Source organism: Chiloscyllium plagiosum, unplaced genomic scaffold (genome assembly GCF_037043375.1).
Source record: "Chiloscyllium plagiosum isolate Xiang-an unplaced genomic scaffold, Cpla_swu_hap1 HiC_scaffold_4, whole genome shotgun sequence".
In the NCBI taxonomy this organism is placed as follows: domain Eukaryota; kingdom Metazoa; phylum Chordata; class Chondrichthyes; order Orectolobiformes; family Hemiscylliidae; genus Chiloscyllium; species Chiloscyllium plagiosum.
The window spans coordinates 139,606,709-139,626,258 of NW_028270142.1; the positions used below are offsets into that span (position 1 = coordinate 139,606,709).

The 19,550-nt window shown below is 45.6% G+C and overlaps 1 protein-coding gene and 1 long non-coding RNA gene across 5 annotated transcripts in view; one reads left to right on the forward strand and one right to left on the reverse strand.

Moving 5' to 3' along the window:
• The window catches only part of vps13b (vacuolar protein sorting 13 homolog B), a 977,967-nt gene extending 971,072 nt beyond the window's left edge, over positions 1–6,895 (reverse strand). For 3 of the 4 annotated variants that reach the window (XM_043687669.2, XM_043687667.2, XM_043687671.2), the window contains exons 1-2: positions 6,661–6,891; positions 3,537–3,700 (exon numbers count right to left, since the gene is read on the reverse strand). In XM_043687669.2, coding sequence (XP_043543604.2) covers positions 3,537–3,683 — 147 coding nt within the window. In that variant the 5' untranslated portion in view covers positions 3,684–3,700; positions 6,661–6,891. Of the gene's footprint in view, positions 1–3,536; positions 3,701–6,660 lie in introns of all 4 variants that reach the window. The other variant, XR_015757055.1, reaches the window with a different exon arrangement.
• A 130-nt stretch (positions 6,896–7,025) lies between these two features.
• On the forward strand, positions 7,026–11,439 carry LOC122548837 (uncharacterized). The gene is made up of 2 exons (XR_006311345.2): positions 7,026–7,159; positions 10,115–11,439. It is a non-coding gene; the product is annotated as an uncharacterized LOC122548837 (long non-coding RNA).
• The last annotated feature ends 8,111 nt before the right edge of the window (positions 11,440–19,550 follow it).

Sequence of the window (19,550 nt, forward strand, 5' to 3'; positions counted from 1 at the left end):
GTATAATGTGAATAAATATGAGATTATCCACTTTGGTAGCAAAAGGCAAATTATCTGAATGGCAATAGATTGGGCTTGAATGACATGCAACAAAACCTTGATATCTTTTTAGACCAACTGCTGAAAGTAAGCTGGTGCAGTAGTTGGTGAAGATGGCATGTTGGCATTCATAAGGAGAGGATTCAGATACAGAAGGGTTATATTGCTGCAACTCTAAAGGTCAGGCAGCATCCAGGGAACAGGAGATTCGACGTTTCGGGCACAGGCCCTTCTTCAGGAATCCTGAAGAAGGGCCTGTGCCCGAAACGTCGAATCTCCTGTTCCCTGGATGCTGCCTGACCTGCTGTGCTGTTCCAGCAATAAAGTTTCAACTTTGATCTCCAGCATCTGCAGACCTCACTTTCTCCTGCAACTCTAAAGGGCCTTGGTAAGACCATAACTAAAGTGTTGTGGTTTCTGATCTTCTAATCTTAAAGAGGATGTTCTGGCTATGGAAAGAGTGCAATGAAGCTGTATCAGACTGATACCAAGAACGAGAGGACTGACATGTGAAAAGAGACTGGATTGGTTAAGACTGTATTCATTGGAATTTAAAAGAATGAAGGAGACATCATCGAAACCTATAAAACTTTAACAGGATTAATCAGGTTAAATGCAATAAGAATGTTCTCAATGATGAGGGCATCCAGAACCAGGGTCACAGTTTGAGGATATGGGATAGGCCACTTAGAGCTTGAGATAAGGACAAATTCTTTCACCAAGAGAGTGGTGAGCCTGTGGAGCTCTCTGCCACAGAAAATGGTTGAGACCAAAACATTGAATGTTTTCAAGAAGGAGTCAGACATGGTTCTTAGGGCTAAAGAGATCAAAGGGTATGAATAGACAGTGGGAACAGGGTACGGAGTTTGATGATCTAGCTCAAAGGGCCCAATGGTCTTTTACAGGTGCCAATTTCTATGTTCGAAGGAAATGCTTGTGTCAAAGGGGAGATCTGAAAACAAAGGAGATCAAATAAGGAGTGTCAATGACCAATTGATCAAATGAAACAAGATTCTATCAATTACTATGCAGCATGGTCTTGCTACTGGGGGGAGTGCATCATTTCAGGTGTTCATATAGGAAACACACAAAAAACACATTGTCTCAATTACAGCAACTTCTGCAGCTATGAGGGTCGCAATAACATTGCAACTTCTGGAGGACTCATTTACACTTAAATCTAGAATCTTTGGTGTGTCTGATTAGGCTCCAGGGAAGCTAACACAGATGCCTTCACCAGGTCTTGAGAGTAATTGCCCCCAGCACCAATGATTTCCCTACAATTGTTAATCTTGATTAATTTAAGGCAGCTTCCACTAAGTGTCAAGACAGTTGATACACTTAGTGCATTGAGTGTAGGAGTTGGGAGGTCATGTTGCGGCTGGACAGGACATTGGTTAGGCCACTTATGGAATACTGCAATCAATTTTGGTCTTCCTGCTTTATAAAAGGGTTCAGAAAATATTTACAAGAATGTTGACTGGGTTGGAGGGTTCGAGCTAGAGGGAGAAATTGAATAGGCTCGGGCTATTTTCCCTAGAGTGTCGAGGCTGAGGGATGACCTTATAGAGGTTTATAAAATCTTGAGGGGCACAGATAGGCTGAATAGCCATGGTCTTTTCCCCAGGGTAGGCGAGTCCAGAACTAGAGGGCATAGGTTTAAAGTAAGAGGGGAAAGATTTTAAACGGACTTAAGGAGAAACTTTTTCACACAGAAGGTGGTGCATGTGGAATAAACTGTCGGAGGTGGTAGTGGAGACTGGTACAATAACAACATTTAATAGGCATCTGGATGGGTATATGAATAGGAAGGGTTTAGAGGGATATGGGCCCAATGTTGGGAAACGGGACTAAATCAGTTTAGCATATTTGGTTGGCATGGGTCAATTCAACCAAAGGGTCTGTTTCATGGTGTACACCTCTCTGACTCTATAATCACAGCCCTATAAAAGTTAGAACATACTCCAGCCCCTCCAACATCTCTTTACCCCTCTCACACCCATCTTCTCAGTCCCATCACCAATATCAGACAGAAAAAAAAGAGGGACAAGGGGTTTGGAGGAGGATGAGAATGGTGACTATAAGACAGACTTCAAGAGCCAATTCTTCAGCTCATGATGTCAGATAATGTATGGCTTCGCCAAGACAGTAGTTCCCATTGCAACCTCCAACCAAGTCAGGTGGTGATTTTCAGGCAATCAGCAATATGCACCTCCACTGCTGACTGCAAGATCAAGGCCATTTTAGGTTATGGCTCCAATAAGAATGTTCCAATTGATATCAAACACATCTGGAATAATGCAATGTTCAGGAATAATGTTTAAACTGGATAACGAATAACTAAGTTAATTTGTCTGAAGTCCATGTAACTACAAAGAGGGCTCACTCCTGAAGTGGCATGAATTGTACAGACCCAGGAAAGATTAGTTTCTTAAATGCCTTGCAGAAAGACGGATACTATGCCACTACCTTTAAAACAGAAAAATGTACAATTTCACAATACCCCCTCATCATGCATTGTTCTAAAAATCAATCAGGAAAGTTGTGAAAGGGAATGAACACTGCCACACTTTAAATCGACTGAGAGAAAGTGAGGACTGCAGATGCTGAAGATCAGAGTCGAAACATGTGCCGCTAGAAAAGCACAGTGGTCAGGCAGCATCCGAGGAGCAGGAAAGTCGACTTTTCAGGCTTAAGCTCTTCATCAGGAAAATGGGAGGGGAAAGAGGGATGAGAGATAAATAGGAGGATTGGGGTGGAGAGAAAAGTAGCTGGGAGGGCAATAGGTAAATGCAGTGGGGGAGGTGATAGGTCAGAGGGGAGGATGGAGTGGATAGGTGGGAAGGAACATAGAAAGGTCAAGTGGGTGTTGCCAAGTTGGGGAGGTTGGATCTGGGATGAGGGGAGGGGAGATAAGGAAACTGGTGAAGTCGATGTTGATGTCATGTGGTTAGAGGGTCCCAAGGCAGAAAAGGAGGCATTCTTTCTCCAGTCGTCGGGTGGCCTGGATTTGCATGTGGAGGAGGCCCAGGGTTTCTGTGTCCTTGACGGAGTGAGAGGGGAAGTTGAAGTGGTCAGCCACAGGGCAGGACAACTGGAAGAAGAATGCCTGCTGTCCTGTTCGAGCACCATATTTTTCCACACTTCAAATCTAACCACCAATAACTGAAAATGGAAAACCTTTTCTTTAACTTGCACAGTTTAGCTGACCTATAATGCAATCAACTTTGCCCCAGCATTGCAAAATAAAACTTGTGAGGTCAACTAAGATCAACCAATTATCAACTGGTTTGTTGAATAGGCATTACCCCGTGTAGAGCAAATTTCCAAGTGTATAAAGCAGTATTAACTCTGAAAACTAAGGGCTCCAAGTACCATTGACCAGTCTCAAAACGACATACTAACATGTAGTCATAAATTTATTATGCAAGTTGAGTAGCCATTAACATCATTCATCTTTGATGCTCACTCAAAGAAGTCTGAAATGAAATATGTACCTGCTCAAGCACATCAAGTTTCAGTTCTAGTTTGCTGAGGACCGCATCACCCCCCCATAATGAGAGTTGAAGGTCAGATGGCTTCAGATTCTTGATGTAACGGTTCACGTAGCTCATCAAGATTGGGGTCACGTAGGATTCCAACATTCTGGAAATACTCTGTACTGTGGATGACAAATGAAAAAGCGAAATGAGATTCCACAATGGCTATTTCTACATAAATCATGTAGAATAAACCTTAAACAAATATACTTTCACTTCTGATTTCTGGCGGCAAAGCTCCTGGACACTATTGCTATTGCTCCTTTTACACTATTGCTCAAGTACCTTCTATCTACAGGTGATCTAAACAACTTGTCAAATGCAAGTTAAACAATGTGAAAAAAATCTGTAATCTTTGACAGTCCAGCATGAAATATTTGATTCGAAAAATTACATTGCATCTGTTTTGAAGCTATTAAATGTACCAGATCATTTTTAAGAAATATGACATCCATTTTAAGAAACTGTATGGGCAGTTGTTCAGCATGTGCTTTCAGTTCCAAAATCTAATTTTAAAATCCATCCTGGGGAATCCTCACCTCCCTGGTTACACAACAAGTTTGATGTGATTTAATACAGCTACTCAATATTGATCCCATAGTTTCATAGTAATAAAAGCAATAGGAGCCCATTTGGCACGTCGAGCCTGCTCCACCATTCATTAAAATCAAGACTGGTCGATTGTCTCAGGTCCTCCTACCTGCATTATCCCCATGACCCTTAATTCCCCTACCATGCAAAAACTCATCCAACTGTGTCTTGAATATATTTAATGGAGCGGCTTCTACTGCTTCCTTGGGCAGAGAATTCCATAGATTCACTAATCTCTGGGAAAGCAGTTTCTCCTCATCTCTGTTCTAAATATACTCCCCTAATCTTGAGGCCATGTCCCATAGACTGGTCTCACCCATCAGAGGAAACAACATGCCTGCCTCTATCTTATCTACCACTTTCATAATTTTAACTTTTCTATAAGATCCCCTTGAATTCTTTTAAATTCTGGCGAGTACAGTCCCAGACGGCTCAACCTCTCCTCATAGAGTAACCCCTCATCTCCAGAACCAATCTGGTGAACCTCCTCTACACCGCCTCCAAAGCTAGTATATCCTTCCTCAAGTAAGGAGAACTGAACTGCGCACAATATTCCAGGTGCGGCCTCACCAACACCTTGTAGAATTGCAGCAGAAACTCCCTGCTCTGAAATTCAATATTCTAGCAATATTCCATTTATCTTCCGGATTCCTTGTTGCACCTGCAAATCAACTTCTCGCAATTCATGCACGAGCATTCATTCAAAGTCCCTTTGCAAAACAGCATGCTGCAATCTTTCACTATTTAAACAATATTCTGACCTACTATTCTTACATCCAAAGTGGATAACCTCACATTTACCAACATTGTATTCCATCTGCCAGACCCTTGCCCACTCACTCAACCTATGTAAATCTCTCTGCAGACCCTCCACATCCTCTGCACAGTTTGCCTTTCCACTCAATTTAGTGTCATAAGCAAACCTGGATGTGTTACATTTAGTCTCCTCTATATTGTGATCCCACATCACTGTACTTTTGTAACATGCTTAGAACATTCAAAATGCTTGAGTTATACTGCAAAATTAATATAACATTAACAGGGATAGAACAGTTAACTCGTAATTAACAATCAATGTCAAGGCTTCACCCCACCCTCTGCCACTTGTTTTCATATGTCCTTTGCACTTACAACATAAACTACCCTGAACTGGACACAAGTGGTGCTGACAAGGCCTAGTTCATTTCTTGTTTTTCCAGATCAAGGGTGTGTTTTTTGAAGGATGTACATTCATTTTGAGGCATTTGTAATCTGCCATTTTTAAATACAGTGAGCCTCAATAAGATTCAAATCAGCAGGGGACCACCCACAAATTTCTGTTAAGCAGAACTCCAAGATAGCAGAAGAGGCCTCTAGGCAACCTAACTTGTCTATAAATGTGCTCTATGTTTTTAAAAATGCAAATAAAAATACAGTGATTCCCCTCTGGACCACAGATGTGAGTATGTTTTGCTCAAGCTGCCTTGAATCACATTAGTACAGCTCCTTCATCATCAGGTTCTCATCCTCTTTCCCACAGCAGAGGATGCCTGCTTTTCAAACTGTTCCAAGAGATCCACCTTGTGCTTCAAAATTGTTGACAAACTCAAGGGTAGAATCACCGACTCCTTAATGCCATGGTTTTCCACTTGATGCACTAACTTCACTTTCGCTATTGTACTTCAAGAGTTTAAATGTTCTTTCACAACAAATGCTGGCCTTCCCATAGGTCCATGATTTTGCACTCTGGCATGGCCCAACTCTGCTCCAATTGGTTTGGCATAGTCAGGTAAAAGTTAGATTCATCAGATTCAGTTAATCCAGAGGGAATTGAATAAAGACCTTTGATTTATCACAGGGATCATTCTCCAGTTGTGCCATTCTGCCAGCAGGAATGGCTAACTTCAACGCAAGTGGAATTTTGCATTATCCAAAATTAACTGAAAACAATTTCACTACAAATCAGGTTTAGGTTATCAGGAATACAAGTGGCATACTAAAGAGTAGCATACATTGCTTTAATGTTCCCAAATATTTGAAATTTTCAAGAATAAAACAAAAAAGTGGAAGTAGAGAGAGAGAATGGAGGAAGGCAACGCCTGGAAACCTCTGAAAAATTAACAGAACAGATCTCAGTTTCTCTTCCATATCCCTCCTGTCAAACCTCAAACAATAACTGTTCGTTTTATATTTAAAGATAGATTAGGAATGTAATCTGACTTTAACTGAGGCAATGGGAACGCTGTGAGTTTATTTGCTGTTTAGTCACCCATAGATCTGTCAAACTATTAACGACCTGTACAAATTACACACCACGGGAGCTTATTATCTGCCAACAAGGAATGCGAATGATCAAATTATAGTAGTTTAACAGGGTAACTACACCAGAAAGTAGAGCACAGTGTGGTGTGTCAGCCCTATGAGCAGAGGAAGCAAAGTCAGTCTCCTTGCTGCCAGGTAACTGGATGGAGCAAGGCCACAAAAACTCTCTGGCTGCCCTCAAGAGACCCACCTCCGGCAGAGATCACACAAATTCAGCCTGTCATCGAGCAGGCAGCCGCCAGGCCAACGGCTGATCTAGGGTTGGTGATTACTCCCCACTGACATTAAACAGCTGCTTCCATCATATCACCTCCATGCCACAGTCAAGCCCCCACTTCCAGCTCCTCCCATCACCAATGCAACTCTCGCACACTCGCAGGATGACCGTTGACAGGCTCTTCCAGTTTCCCGAGGTACAACGCGCCCCGTTCACCGACAGCAAGGGGGGCGGTTCCCCTTTCCAGCCCCGCCCGTTACCCCGCCGTGTGGACGTCATTTCCGTCAACGGCACTTCACGCGCGCCTGCGGTGTTGGGCGGAGCTAGCGTGGTGCAGGCGCACAGGCAGACCGGTTGTTAGGGCGGAGGGTGTGAGGGAAGGCAGTAGGCGGAGAGAGGATTAACCTGCGAACTCTATTAGCAGCTCTTGAGTAATCCAGCACACAGGGAAACGATTAGAACAAGCAGTCAAGTAAGTGATGTGATTGGGACACAATGTTGCCCGATTACTTTTATTTGCTTTTGGTCAGCTCCGCGACTGATCGCATTGGAACCCGAGGCCTCCTGAGGCAGCACGAACGGGGGGACGGGAGAGGGGATCTAATACTCCACGGCTGCTGGAGCTTTTTGATCCCTCCGCAAATCCCCGCCCTCCCGACTTTCCTTTTTCTCCAATGTACCTTCCCCTCTTCATCATCCTCTCCCCCACTTCACCCAGCTGCGCGCGCACTGCTCTTTCCACTCTTCCCTTGCCACCCCGACCCAACCTTCCCTCACGCTTTCTCCGGCCGACACACTCTTTCCACCCCCCACCCCCTGACACTCTTTCCACCCCCCACCCGCTGACACTCTCTTCACCCCCCCCACCCCCTGACACTCTTTCCACCCCCCACCCGCTGACACTCTCTTCACCCCCCCCACCCCCTGACACTCTTTCCACCCCCCACCCGCTGACACTCTCTTCACCCCTCACCCCCTGACACTCTCTTCACCCCCCCACCCACTGACACTCTTCACCCCCCCACCCCCTGACACTCTTCACCCCCCCACCCCCTGACACTCTTCACCCCCCCACCCCCTGACACTCTTCACCCCCCCCACCCCCTGACACTCTTCACCCCCCCCACCCCCTGACACTCTTCACCCCCCCCACCCCCTGACACTCTTCACCCCCCCCACCCCCTGACACTCTTCACCCCCCCACCCCCTGACACTCTTCACCCCCCCCACCCCCTGACACTCTTCACCCCCCCCACCCCCTGACACTCTTCACCCCCCCCACCCCCTGACACTCTTCACCCCCCCACCCCCTGACACTCTTCACCCCCCCCACCCCCTGACACTCTTCACCCCCCCCACCCCCTGACACTCTTCACCCCCCCCACCCCCTGACACTCTCTTCACCCCCCCCACCCCCTGACACTCTTCACCCCCCCACCCCCTGACACTCTTCACCCCCCCACCCCCTGACACTCTTCACCCCCCCCACCCCCTGACACTCTTCACCCCCCCACCACTCTTCACCCCCCGACACTCTTCACCCCCCCCACCCCCTGACACTCTTCACCCCCCCACCCCCTGACACTCTTCACCCCCCCCACCCCCTGACACTCTTCACCCCCCCACCCCCTGACACTCTCTTCACCCCCCCCACCCCCTGACACTCTTCACCCCCCCACCCCCTGACACTCTTCACCCCCCCCACCACTCTTCACCCCCCCGACACTCTTCACCCCCCCGACACTCTTCACCCCCCCGACACTCTTCACCCCCCGACACTCTTCACCCCCCGACACTCTTCACCCCCCGACACTGTTCACCCCCCGACGCTGTTCACCCCCCCCCGACGCTGTTCACCCCCCCCCGACGCTGTTCACCCCCCCCGACGCTGTTCACCCCCCCCGACGCTGTTCACCCCCCCCGACGCTGTTCACCCCCCCCGACGCTGTTCACCCCCCCGACGCTGTTCACCCCCCCCGACGCTGTTCACCCCCCCCGACGCTGTTCACCCCCCCCGACGCTGTTCACCCCCCCCGACGCTGTTCACCCCCCCCGACGCTGTTCACCCCCCCCGACGCTGTTCACCCCCCCCGACGCTGTTCACCCCCCCCGACGCTGTTCACCCCCCCCCGACGCTGTTCACCCCCCCCGACGCTGTTCACCCCCCCCGACGCTGTTCACCCCCCCCGACGCTGTTCACCCCCCCCGACGCTGTTCACCCCCCCCGACGCTGTTCACCCCCCCCGACGCTCTTCACCCCCCCCCCGGCGCTCTTCACCCCCCCCCCCCGGCGCTCTTCACCCCCCCCCCGGCGCTCTTCACCCCCCCCCCCCGGCGCTCTTCACCCCCCCCCCCCGGCGCTCTTCACCCCCCCCCCCCCGGCGCTCTTCACCCCCCCCCCCCCGGCGCTCTTCACCCCCCCCCCCCGGCGCTCTTCACCCCCCCCCCCCGGCGCTCTCCGCCACCCCCCCGGCGCGCGCGCCCTCTCTCCGCCACCCCCCCGGCGCGCGCGCCCTCTCTCCGCCACCCCCCCGGCGCGCGCGCCCTCTCTCCGCCACCCCCCCGGCGCGCGCGCCCTCTCTCCGCCACCCCCCCGGCGCGCGCGCCCTCTCTCCGCCACCCCCCCGGCGCGCGCGCCCTCTCTCCGCCACCCCCCCGGCGCGCGCGCCCTCTCTCCGCCACCCCCCCGGCGCGCGCGCCCTCTCTCCGCCACCCCCCCGGCGCGCGCGCCCTCTCTCCGCCACCCCCCCGGCGCGCGCGCCCTCTCTCCGCCACCCCCCCGGCGCGCGCGCCCTCTCTCCGCCACCCCCCCGGCGCGCGCGCCCTCTCTCCGCCACCCCCCCGGCGCGCGCGCCCTCTCTCCGCCACCCCCCCGGCGCGCGCGCCCTCTCTCCGCCACCCCCCCTGGCGCGCGCGCCCTCTCTCCACCACCCTCTCGCTCTCGCTCTCGCTCTCTCCCGCTCTCTCTTCTCCCGCCCCCCCCCCCCCGACTCATCCGCGCTGTCTTTCCGCGCTCCCCCCACCCCCCCGTCGGCGCTCCCTTTCCACTCTTCCACCCTCCACGCACATTTTCCACCCCCTGACACACACTTCTCCCCCAACACGCTTTTTCCATCCCCAAAGCCACCCCCCTGACGCGCTCTTTCCAACCCCCGAGCCACCATTCCTTATCTTCAAACTACAATTTCTGACTACCTTGTGCACTACTAACTCAATGCTCAACCTACTCTTCCCCCTCCATGCTGCCTGATCTGTGATCTCACCGTCTGCCCACCCTGCACTGCTCCCATCCCACTACCCAGCCTCCCCTTCTGATGCACTTTTCACCCACCCCAAGTTCTGTACCGCCACTTCCACCTTCATCCACTCCTGCTTCTTCAGTCTTAGTTCTGACCTTCTCATCCCCATCACCCCACCTTTTCTGCAGGCCCAGATCTGTGAGGGACGCTGAAGACAACAGCGCAAGAGAAGGCATTGCAAGTGTTACTGTGGTTACAACTGACGAGATGAGAATTGTACCACGTTAGAGGAATTTGACCTAGATGAACTGCAATGATTTTGGAAGAGGAGCCACATTTAAAAAAAACTGCAAATGAACGTGAGGCACCAAGAAGGAATAGTTTACTTGTCACAGTCATATTGGATATAATTTGTGACAATAAGAGATGTTTCAGTATTGGTGAACTGTATCATACTCTGCAAATGTAGTCTGGATCATAACTAACTGCATTGAAAAGAAGGAATTTTCTTCATCTTGCCTAGTCCTTCATCAAATGCCCTAAATTGATATCCTTTGGTTGTCAGGCTTTCGGCCAACTTAATTGGCTGTGTCTAGATCTGTCATTAGTTTGAACTTCTCTGAATTCTCCTCTTGACATACTGCAAAAAACATAAAACAGTTGCAATTGATATTGCTTCTTATGAGCTACTGAAAGACAATGTGTCTATGATGGTTTGTATGCATGTGCGAAAACAATATGCTGTTTTGATTTGTGCGTCGGGTAGTGAGCTAGATTGCAAATAAATGTTTGGATGTACAGAGCCTGTCTATTGTTGGAAAAAAAGACACACTTTGTCAGAGCTTTTCATCTTGTACTCATCAGAACAGTTTGCAAGAATGCCAATTCAAAGGGGAAGACCAATTTTTATGCTGTATAGTTGAAGAGTGCTGCTTGATGACAATTGTATTCTGGTATAGGAACTACTTCAGAGAATGCAGCTGTTGATTCCTTTCCAAAAAGGTTCAGGCCAAACCAGGAACCCTGCACATCTCTTATAAATGTGGCGATCGACAAATAATGCTGCATATTAATGAATATCCTCTGTAAAGAATAAGTGCCTTGAACTCAGCAACTGAGGAAACAATCACTTGACCCTAGGGGTTTGAAATTGCTAAATAATGGAGTAGAACAAAGGTTTGCAATCTTTTAATAGCAATCAGCCATCCTATTGAAGAACAACAAAAATTTTGAATTAATTGAACTGAAACATTAGAATTAGGCAGTGGAACTCAACATTACAACATGAGAAATAAACTAAAAATAATCCTACAACCATTCATGTATTGGTATCTTTTCTAGTTTTCATTGAAATCCATAGGATATCCATTGGCACCTTCCACAATCTCAATGTCCTAGTGTGCTAAAGTAATTTATTACTTTTGAAGGGTCGGTATTTGTATTATCTGAATATTGTATTGCATTCTGTTGAGAATGGGAAATTAAAATAGTAATTTATAAAAGTCATTGTTAATTTGCTCTTTATATACTGTGATGTTTTGTTTGTACTGTTTTGAATCTTTGCTTTAATCCGCATTGGTGCTGACTGTATGCCTGTGGTTTGAGAGTTTTTCAGTTGTGGTCTTGGAAATGAATAGTGAGAGGGAGCTATTTATGACATGATTATAAATGAGACTTAGATGTTTGAAGACCGTATTTTCAATCTTGTGTAAAATGAAGAGGAGGCCATGAGATTTGTTCTGATTAGCCTGACAACTATTGTTGACTTTTTAAAGGTTAAAGGGAGGCTGGGAGACCTGAAAATTGTTTTACTGGAGGAAAAAAGTATAGGATATTCACCTATTTAACAAAATATGCCTAGGGCAGTTGTGCTAATGGCAGACTGTCACAGCTCACTGACAGTATCCTAGAAATTAAGCCCCATATTCCCAGGGTATCAGAATTTCTTTTTTATTTACCTGTGGGATTTAGGCATTGCTGCAGGCCAGAATTTATTGGCTGTCCCTAGTTGCCCTTAAGGAGGTGATGAGCTGTCACCTTGAACTGCTGCAGTTCACATGCTGTAGGTTGACCCACAATGCCCTTAATGCAGGGAATTCCAGTTAAAATGAAGGAAAAATGATGTATATTCAAGTCAGGATGGTGAGTGGCTTGGAGGGGAATTTGCTGGTGATAGTGTTCCCATGTATCTGCTGCTCTTGTCTTTGTAGGTAGAAGCGCTCGTGGGTATGAAAGGAGCTGTGTAAGGATGTTTGATGAATTTCTGCAGTGCATTTTGTAGATTGTATGCACTGCTGCTGCTGAGCATTGGAGGAGGGAGTGGATGCTTGTGGTGCCAATCATCCAGCTGCTTTGTCCTAGATGGTGTTAAGATTTTTGTGTTGTTGGAGTTGCACCCAACCCGCAATTGGGAGCATTTCATCACACCCCTGACGTATGCCTTGCAGATGGCAGACTGGTTTTGGTGAGTCAGCAGGTAAGTTACTCACCACAGTATTCCTAACCTCTGACCAATCGTGTAGCCACTGCTTTTATGGAGCAAATCCAGAGTTTCTGGTCAGTGGTAACCCCTGGGTGTTGATAGTGAGGATTCAGTGATGATAACGCCATTGAATGTCAAGGGACTGTGGTTAGGTTGTCCGTCTCTTAATGGAGATGGTCATTGCCTGGCATTTGTATGGCAAAAATGTCACTCGTCAGCCCAAGCCAGAATATTGTCCAAATTTTGTTGTATTTAAACATAACTGCCTCAGTATCTGAGGAGAAAATGAGCACTGCGCATATGCTCAAAATGTCAACTCTCCTGCTCCTCGAATGCTGCCTGACCGGCTGTGCTTTACCAGCACCACACTTTTTTGACTCCGTATCTGGCGAGTCATGAATGATGCCGACCATGGTACAATCATCAAATATCTCCTTTTCTGACATTATGATGGAGGGAAAGTCATTGATGAAGTAGCTGAAAATGATTAGACCAAGGACACTACTTTGTGGAACTCCTGCAGACATGTCCTGGAGCTGTGTTGACTAACCTCCAATAACCATGCCCATCTACCTGTGTGCCAGGTATGAATCCAGCTCGAGAGAGTGTTTGCCCCCAATACCCATTGTTTCCAGTTTTGCTAGGGCACCTTGATGCCACACTCAGTCAAATGAGGCCTTCATTGTGTGAGATGTTACTCCCACCTCACCTCTGAAATTTAGCTCTTGTCCATATTTGATCCAAGGTCAGCGGCAGAGCCCAATGTAGACATCATAAGGCCATAAATGTGCAGCACGGAAACAGATCCTTCGGTACAACTCATCCATGCTGACCAGAACTCCTAAATCAATCTAGTCCCGTTTGCTAGTACTTGTCCCATATCCCCCTCAAACCTTATTTGTATACCTGTCAAGATGCCTTTTAAATGTTGTAACTGTGCCATTGAGCAGATACTACTTGATAACACTGACACCTTTCATCACTTTACTAATGTTCATGAGTAGACTAATAAGGCGGGAATTGGCTGGATTGGATTTGCCCTGCTTATATGCAGGACATAATCAGGCAACGTTCCCCAGCTTAGTTAGGGGAATGACACGTTCTGATGCATGAGTTTTCTGTATTCTTGCCAGAATGTTGTCAGGGCCCATAGCCTTTGCTATACTTGGTCCGTTTAATCATTTCTTGATATTATGTGGAATGAATCCAATTTGCTGAAGACTGGTATCTGTAATGCTAGGGACCACTAAAGGATGCTGAGATGGACCATGGGTGAAGATTGCTTCAGCCTTATCTCTTACATATGAGAGAGGATTTACTATCGAACCAAATCAATCCAAAATTCCCAATTTATCTAACTGATGAACCTAGCTTAAAAAAAACACACTCAGCATATTTCTGTAATTTAACAAGAAAATAGTGGCTCATTGCAAACAGATTGTATTTCATTTCTATCAGTTTAAAACAAACTTTTGTGCCTGAGCTACTTCTACAAAGGTGAAGAGTGAACAAATTGCTAGTCTGCCTGTTCTTAACTTGTGGGTTTTAGACACTGGGTTGACAATTGCATAAATGTCACTGAGCTAGCAACCCAAGTTGATGCACTGGGATTATGGGTTCAAACCATTGGTGAAATGTAAATTCAGTTAATTTTAAATAAAAGTTATTACTTAAGACTAATTTCATAGTACCATTACTATCATCAGCTGTTTTGAAAATCCATCTAATTTACATCTGTTCTTTAGGGAAGGAATCTTCTTACCTGGTCTGGCTATCTGAGAGGGTGAACCTACAGCAATGTGGCTGACTCTGTGGTACCCTGTGAAATGGCCCAGCATGCCACTCAGTATCAAACCTACTACACAGACATCAAAAGGAGTAAAACTGGACTAGCTATCAAGTTGAGTAAAGGAAGCAACAATAGCACACTTTGCCTTGTTGACCCTGCAAATTCCTCCTTCAATCATCTGATGGCTTTCACCAAAATTGGAAGAAAACCTTACCTTATTACCAATTTCCTGTATATCATCATCCATGGCTGTGATCTGTCCAAACAATCAAACAATTGCAGCAGACAAGATATAGTTTGAAGGGAGTTGCCCTGGGAGTCCTCAACATTGACTGTGGACCCCCATGATGTCTAATGGCTAATCTATAAAAATATTCCAAGACTCCACTTCACAGTCTTATCAGGAAGTGTTCCAAAGATTAACAAATCTCTCAGAAAAATGTTCTGACTAGCTTTGTTTTGAAATAAAATGACTCCCCCCTCTGCCCCCATCAAAGTTCCAGAATTTCCTACAAAAGGAAATGTCTTTTTCCCATGAGCCCTATCAAGATCCTCTGGATTTTTTATATTTAATCAGATCACCTCTTTCGCTACTAAACTGTCAGGTATAAGCTTAGCCTTTCCAACAACTATCGGGTCCAGATTATTGCTTTTCCTCAGTTCAGTGTTCCCGTTTTAACTGTAATTATCATTTGGAGAAAGACAACAGCTGACAAAAACAGTGAACTGATGTCACCACGTCGTTTGGTAGCACCAAGCTGTGGAAAAGCTAGTTGAGACCTAAGGATGCATCCAGCAGACTGGGCCTGAATAAATGCTGCAGGAACCAAAAAGGAAAAATCTTCTTGACCTTTGTATTAAGGAACAACTATCAAACTGTCCTTGTAAATGCCAAGTATGTTTTAGTTAGCATGACCACCTAACTAAATAGGGTAGAGTTTCAAACTTTGATGGAATTTCTGGGCCAGTGTTTGCCATGCTGTAATAGATTAGATTCCCTACAGTGTAGAAACAGGCCCTTCAGCCCAAACCGACCCTTCGCAGAATAACCCACCCCCCTCTGACTAAGGCACCTAGTGGTATGGGCAATTTTCACCTGACCTGCACATCTTCGGATTGTGGGAGGAAACCCACGCACACACTGGGAGAATGTGCAAACTCCACACACCGTTGCCCATGGCTGGAATCGAACCTGGGACCCTGGTGCTGTGAAGCAGTAGTACCAACCACTGAGCCACCGTTCTGCCCTAACAATCCTGCTTGTTTTGAGTGATCATCTTTTGGTGCCCTTCTGTCCCTAAAACACATTAACTTTGTTTTAAAAATGTATTTAACTGCTGATATTATGGGCTATGTTATTTGATTTAAGTCAAATATGAATCTTTGAACTTGAATTGAGGAAAGCCACATTTCCACTGGGATTTGGGAGATTCATTTCCACTGTGCCCGCGTGGTGCACTTTGAAACAGTCTGTACCAATGTCTGTCTACACCAAATCCCTTCCGCAGAAACCACACCACAATGGTGAAGTCGGTATAAATACATCTCTTGCCATTGTAAAGCCATCAAAGAGGGAGCAATATTTAGCTCTAGTCCCCCACTTCTAAACCACTCATTCAACGGTAGCCCAGTTTCAGTGAACTGCAACTCTTTGTGGCAACTATACAAAAAATTGATATGTATGACATACTAACAATGGAGCAAAAAAATCTGAATCTGGAGTGCAGCTGAACATCTTGGCATTCAGACAGATGTTCCAGCAGTGGAGCTTTCTAATCAGAACACAGCGAAAGTACTGTGCGATCAGATGTTGGCTCCTCAAACGCATCTTCTGATTGCTCAAATTCATTCTGCACATGAAAATGATAGCTGATTGCTTCAGTATATGAATTTTCTTGGACGTTCTCAAGCAAACTCATTGTACAGTTTTTCTTGGTTCTCTTGAACTCTGCACAATATTATAAAGCGTTTTGATCAATCAAAATAATAGTTAACACAATACAGCTGTGTTCCCTTCATTCAGCAAAGTTAATCATGAACCACTGAAGAAAGGTTGTCTTTGGAACATGGCCAGAAAAGATGGTTTAAGTTTTGCTCTTTGGCGATAGAAACAGCAAAGCCTACTTTATAAGAAAGTAAGTATGATGACTATTAAGAAAATAGCATGTATAAAGTATAAAATCATAAAAACTCTAACATATCTCACCAAAAGGAGCAAATGTACACCATTTAGCCCCTTGAGCCTATTCTGCAATTCAACTAGATCCTGGCTGACCTGTGACCTAACACTTGTCTTATATCCTGTAATAGATTTTTGTTTAAAAAGGTTCAATGTTTTAGAATTAACAAATGATCAGCTGCAGTTCACCAAATTGCACTCCAAACTCCCACCACCACTGTGTTTCAGTCTTTTCTGATTGCACTCTCCAAAAATCTAGCTCTAATTTTTAATGGATTGCTTCCTAGTCCTAGACTCCTCAACCAATGGAAACAGTTTCTCTATTTATCCCTTCCTGAAGCTGTGTTCAAATTGCTCCTTTACCTGCTAAATTCAAGGAATCTGACGCCAGTTTGTGTTATCTCTCCTCCACTATCATTTCTAAGGTGTGGTCTCCAGAGCTGCCCACACTGTTCCAGATATAATTTAGATCTTTGCGTTGCTGAAACATAATTTCTATTCCTTAGTGCTATATTCCAGTTCTCTAGATAGCCCAGCAATCCATTAATCTTTTTGATTATTTTCTGCACCAATCCTCGTGCTCTAAAAAGTATATTCCAAAACGCCATTTAAATTCAACTTTCTATCATGTATTTCTGAATCTCTCACTGCAGTTAGCAAGCCTGATGTATGCACTACCCAGTGCATCTAATAGTTAATTGTAAACTTCAGCTTTGCCTTTCCTGTTCATAGCTGTGTCCTTTTCTGGAGTCTGTGACTTTTTAAACATAGTGGGTGTTTATCCTGATTGTATATCATTTTTACAGCTTTGGAAATTTCAAATGATGTTTCCCCAATCCTCCCATGTGAATATTCCTAGTTCTGCAGATTTGTTAAAATTAACTCCAGTGCCTAATACTAGCTATCAATTTATTTGCCCTTTACTGAACCCTCTCTAGTGCCGAGATGTCTGTCATAATAAAATTGCTGCAATTGTACACAGTATGCCGGACTGAGCTGGATCAGTGTTCTGTATAAACTCAGAAACACTTCCCGAGATTTGTACTCTTTTCCTCTGGCAATAACCCAATATCCTCTATTCTGTTTTTACTGCTGACGCATGCTGTGCTGTTGGTCAGCAATTCCCCAAATCCCATTCATTGTCGTATTGAATAATATCGTTTATGGAACCCAAGCAGCACAGCATAGAAAGAGGCCATTGACCCCATTGAGTCTGTACCAACCCTTTTAAATAACAATCCAAGCTATCCCATGCCTGCATTATTTCTCCAAATCCCTGCAATTTTTTTTTTCTCCAAGGATTTATCCATTTCACTGCCATTGAATTTGAATCCACATCCCAACAAGTAGTGTATTCCAAATCCTTCAAGTAGTATGTTTGTTGGTACTTGCTGTAATAAAAACCTTTAGCAAAGAACGTTCCAACACAAGCTCACACTTTGTAATTTCACCAAATGTTCAAACGTTTCCTTATCTGAATCCCAGCTTGTCGACTGAGGATGCAGTGTACTCGGTGGTTGTCACATCCTGCCAAACTTACTTGCTGCTGACTGACTACCTCCTATGAGCAGGGCATGATAGAATCAGTAGGAGTGACCACTGCACAGTCCTTGTGACAAAGGCCCTCTTCACATTCAGAATACCCTCCCCATAGTTTTATGTGGTACTGCTCCTGTGATAAATGGGATAGATTTCAAAGAGATTGTCCAATCTTGAATCGATCTATCTAAAATTCCATCAGCTGCAGGACAATTACACTTTTAACAGGTCTGCAGTCTCATGGCCAAGTCTATCTCCTATTGTACCATTACGATTAAGCCACCCTGTCAACAATCAGATGAAGACAGAGACAGCACCAGGCCATACTTAGAAATGAAGTATCAACCTGGTGAAGCTACGATATAAGACTACAGCAGCAAGTCATAGAGAAAGCTAAGCAATTCACAACCAAAAATCTGATGGAAGATCTGACATCCTGCCACATAAAGTCGTGAACAGTGTGGATAATTAACTCAAAGGAGGAGGTATCTCCACAAATATCCCCACCTTCAAATGATGGAGTGCAATACATAAGAACTAACGGTAAGGCTGAAGCGTTCGCAACAATCTTCAGCCAGAGGTGCGGAATGGATGAATCATCTTGGCTTCCTCCAGAAGTCCCCAGTTCTATCCATCTTCAGTCAATTTAATTCTCTTCATGTTAAATCAGGGAACAGCTGGGGGCACTGAATACTGCAAAGGCTATGGCCACAAACAACATTCCAGCAATATTACTAAAGACTTGTGCTCTGGAATTTGCTACACTCTAATCAAGCTGTTTCAATACAGCTACAACACTGGCATCTTCCCAACAATGTGTAAAATTGCCCATGAATGGTTTATCCATAAAAGCAGGACAAATCCAACCCAGTCAATTACTGCCCCATCAGTCTAGTTTCGATCATCAGTAAAGTGATGGAAGATGTCATCGACAGTGCTGTCAGCAGCATTTACTTATCAATAATCTGCTGCTTTGACATTTTGCTTGTATATCACTTCTCAGCTCCTGGCCTCATTACAGCCTTGGTTCAAACATAGACAAAACAGCTGGATTCCTAAGGAGAGATGAGATTGACTGCCTTGAATCATGGCTCCATTTGGCATCAAGGAGCCCTAACAAAGCAAAGAGGCAACATCTCCTCTATGCTCCCTAATTCATACCTTTTCAGATGCCTTAATGTTTGGGCAGCATTTGGTAGAATTTCAAACTTGTCTGTGCTCCAATTCCCATGCAACAGACTGAACCACAGCAAACAGTTAAGGAATTTTAAGAGCAAGTGAGTTATGTCTAAAACAGTTTGCACTGACATTTTCCATGGTCTTTTACCCTGGTTTAAGATTCAATTTGCTTGGATCAGGCCCCATTCACAAAAATATCCAGTTGAAATTGAGAGAATCCTCCAGTAGCAGAGCTTTGAAAAGATTTTTCAAACTGTCTTCACTTTCTTAAGTCCACAAGCATCAGCTAAAAGCATCCTTTTCAACAACTGATAAATTACATGCTAACAAATCAATTAAATGATTAATGAAGCTTTTTAAGTCAGTTTCAGTAATTTTTAATGAGGTTATGGGGGATTAAATACCTTTGTTAAAACTCCTATTTTTGCTGATGAGCTATATTAAAACTGCCTAAAC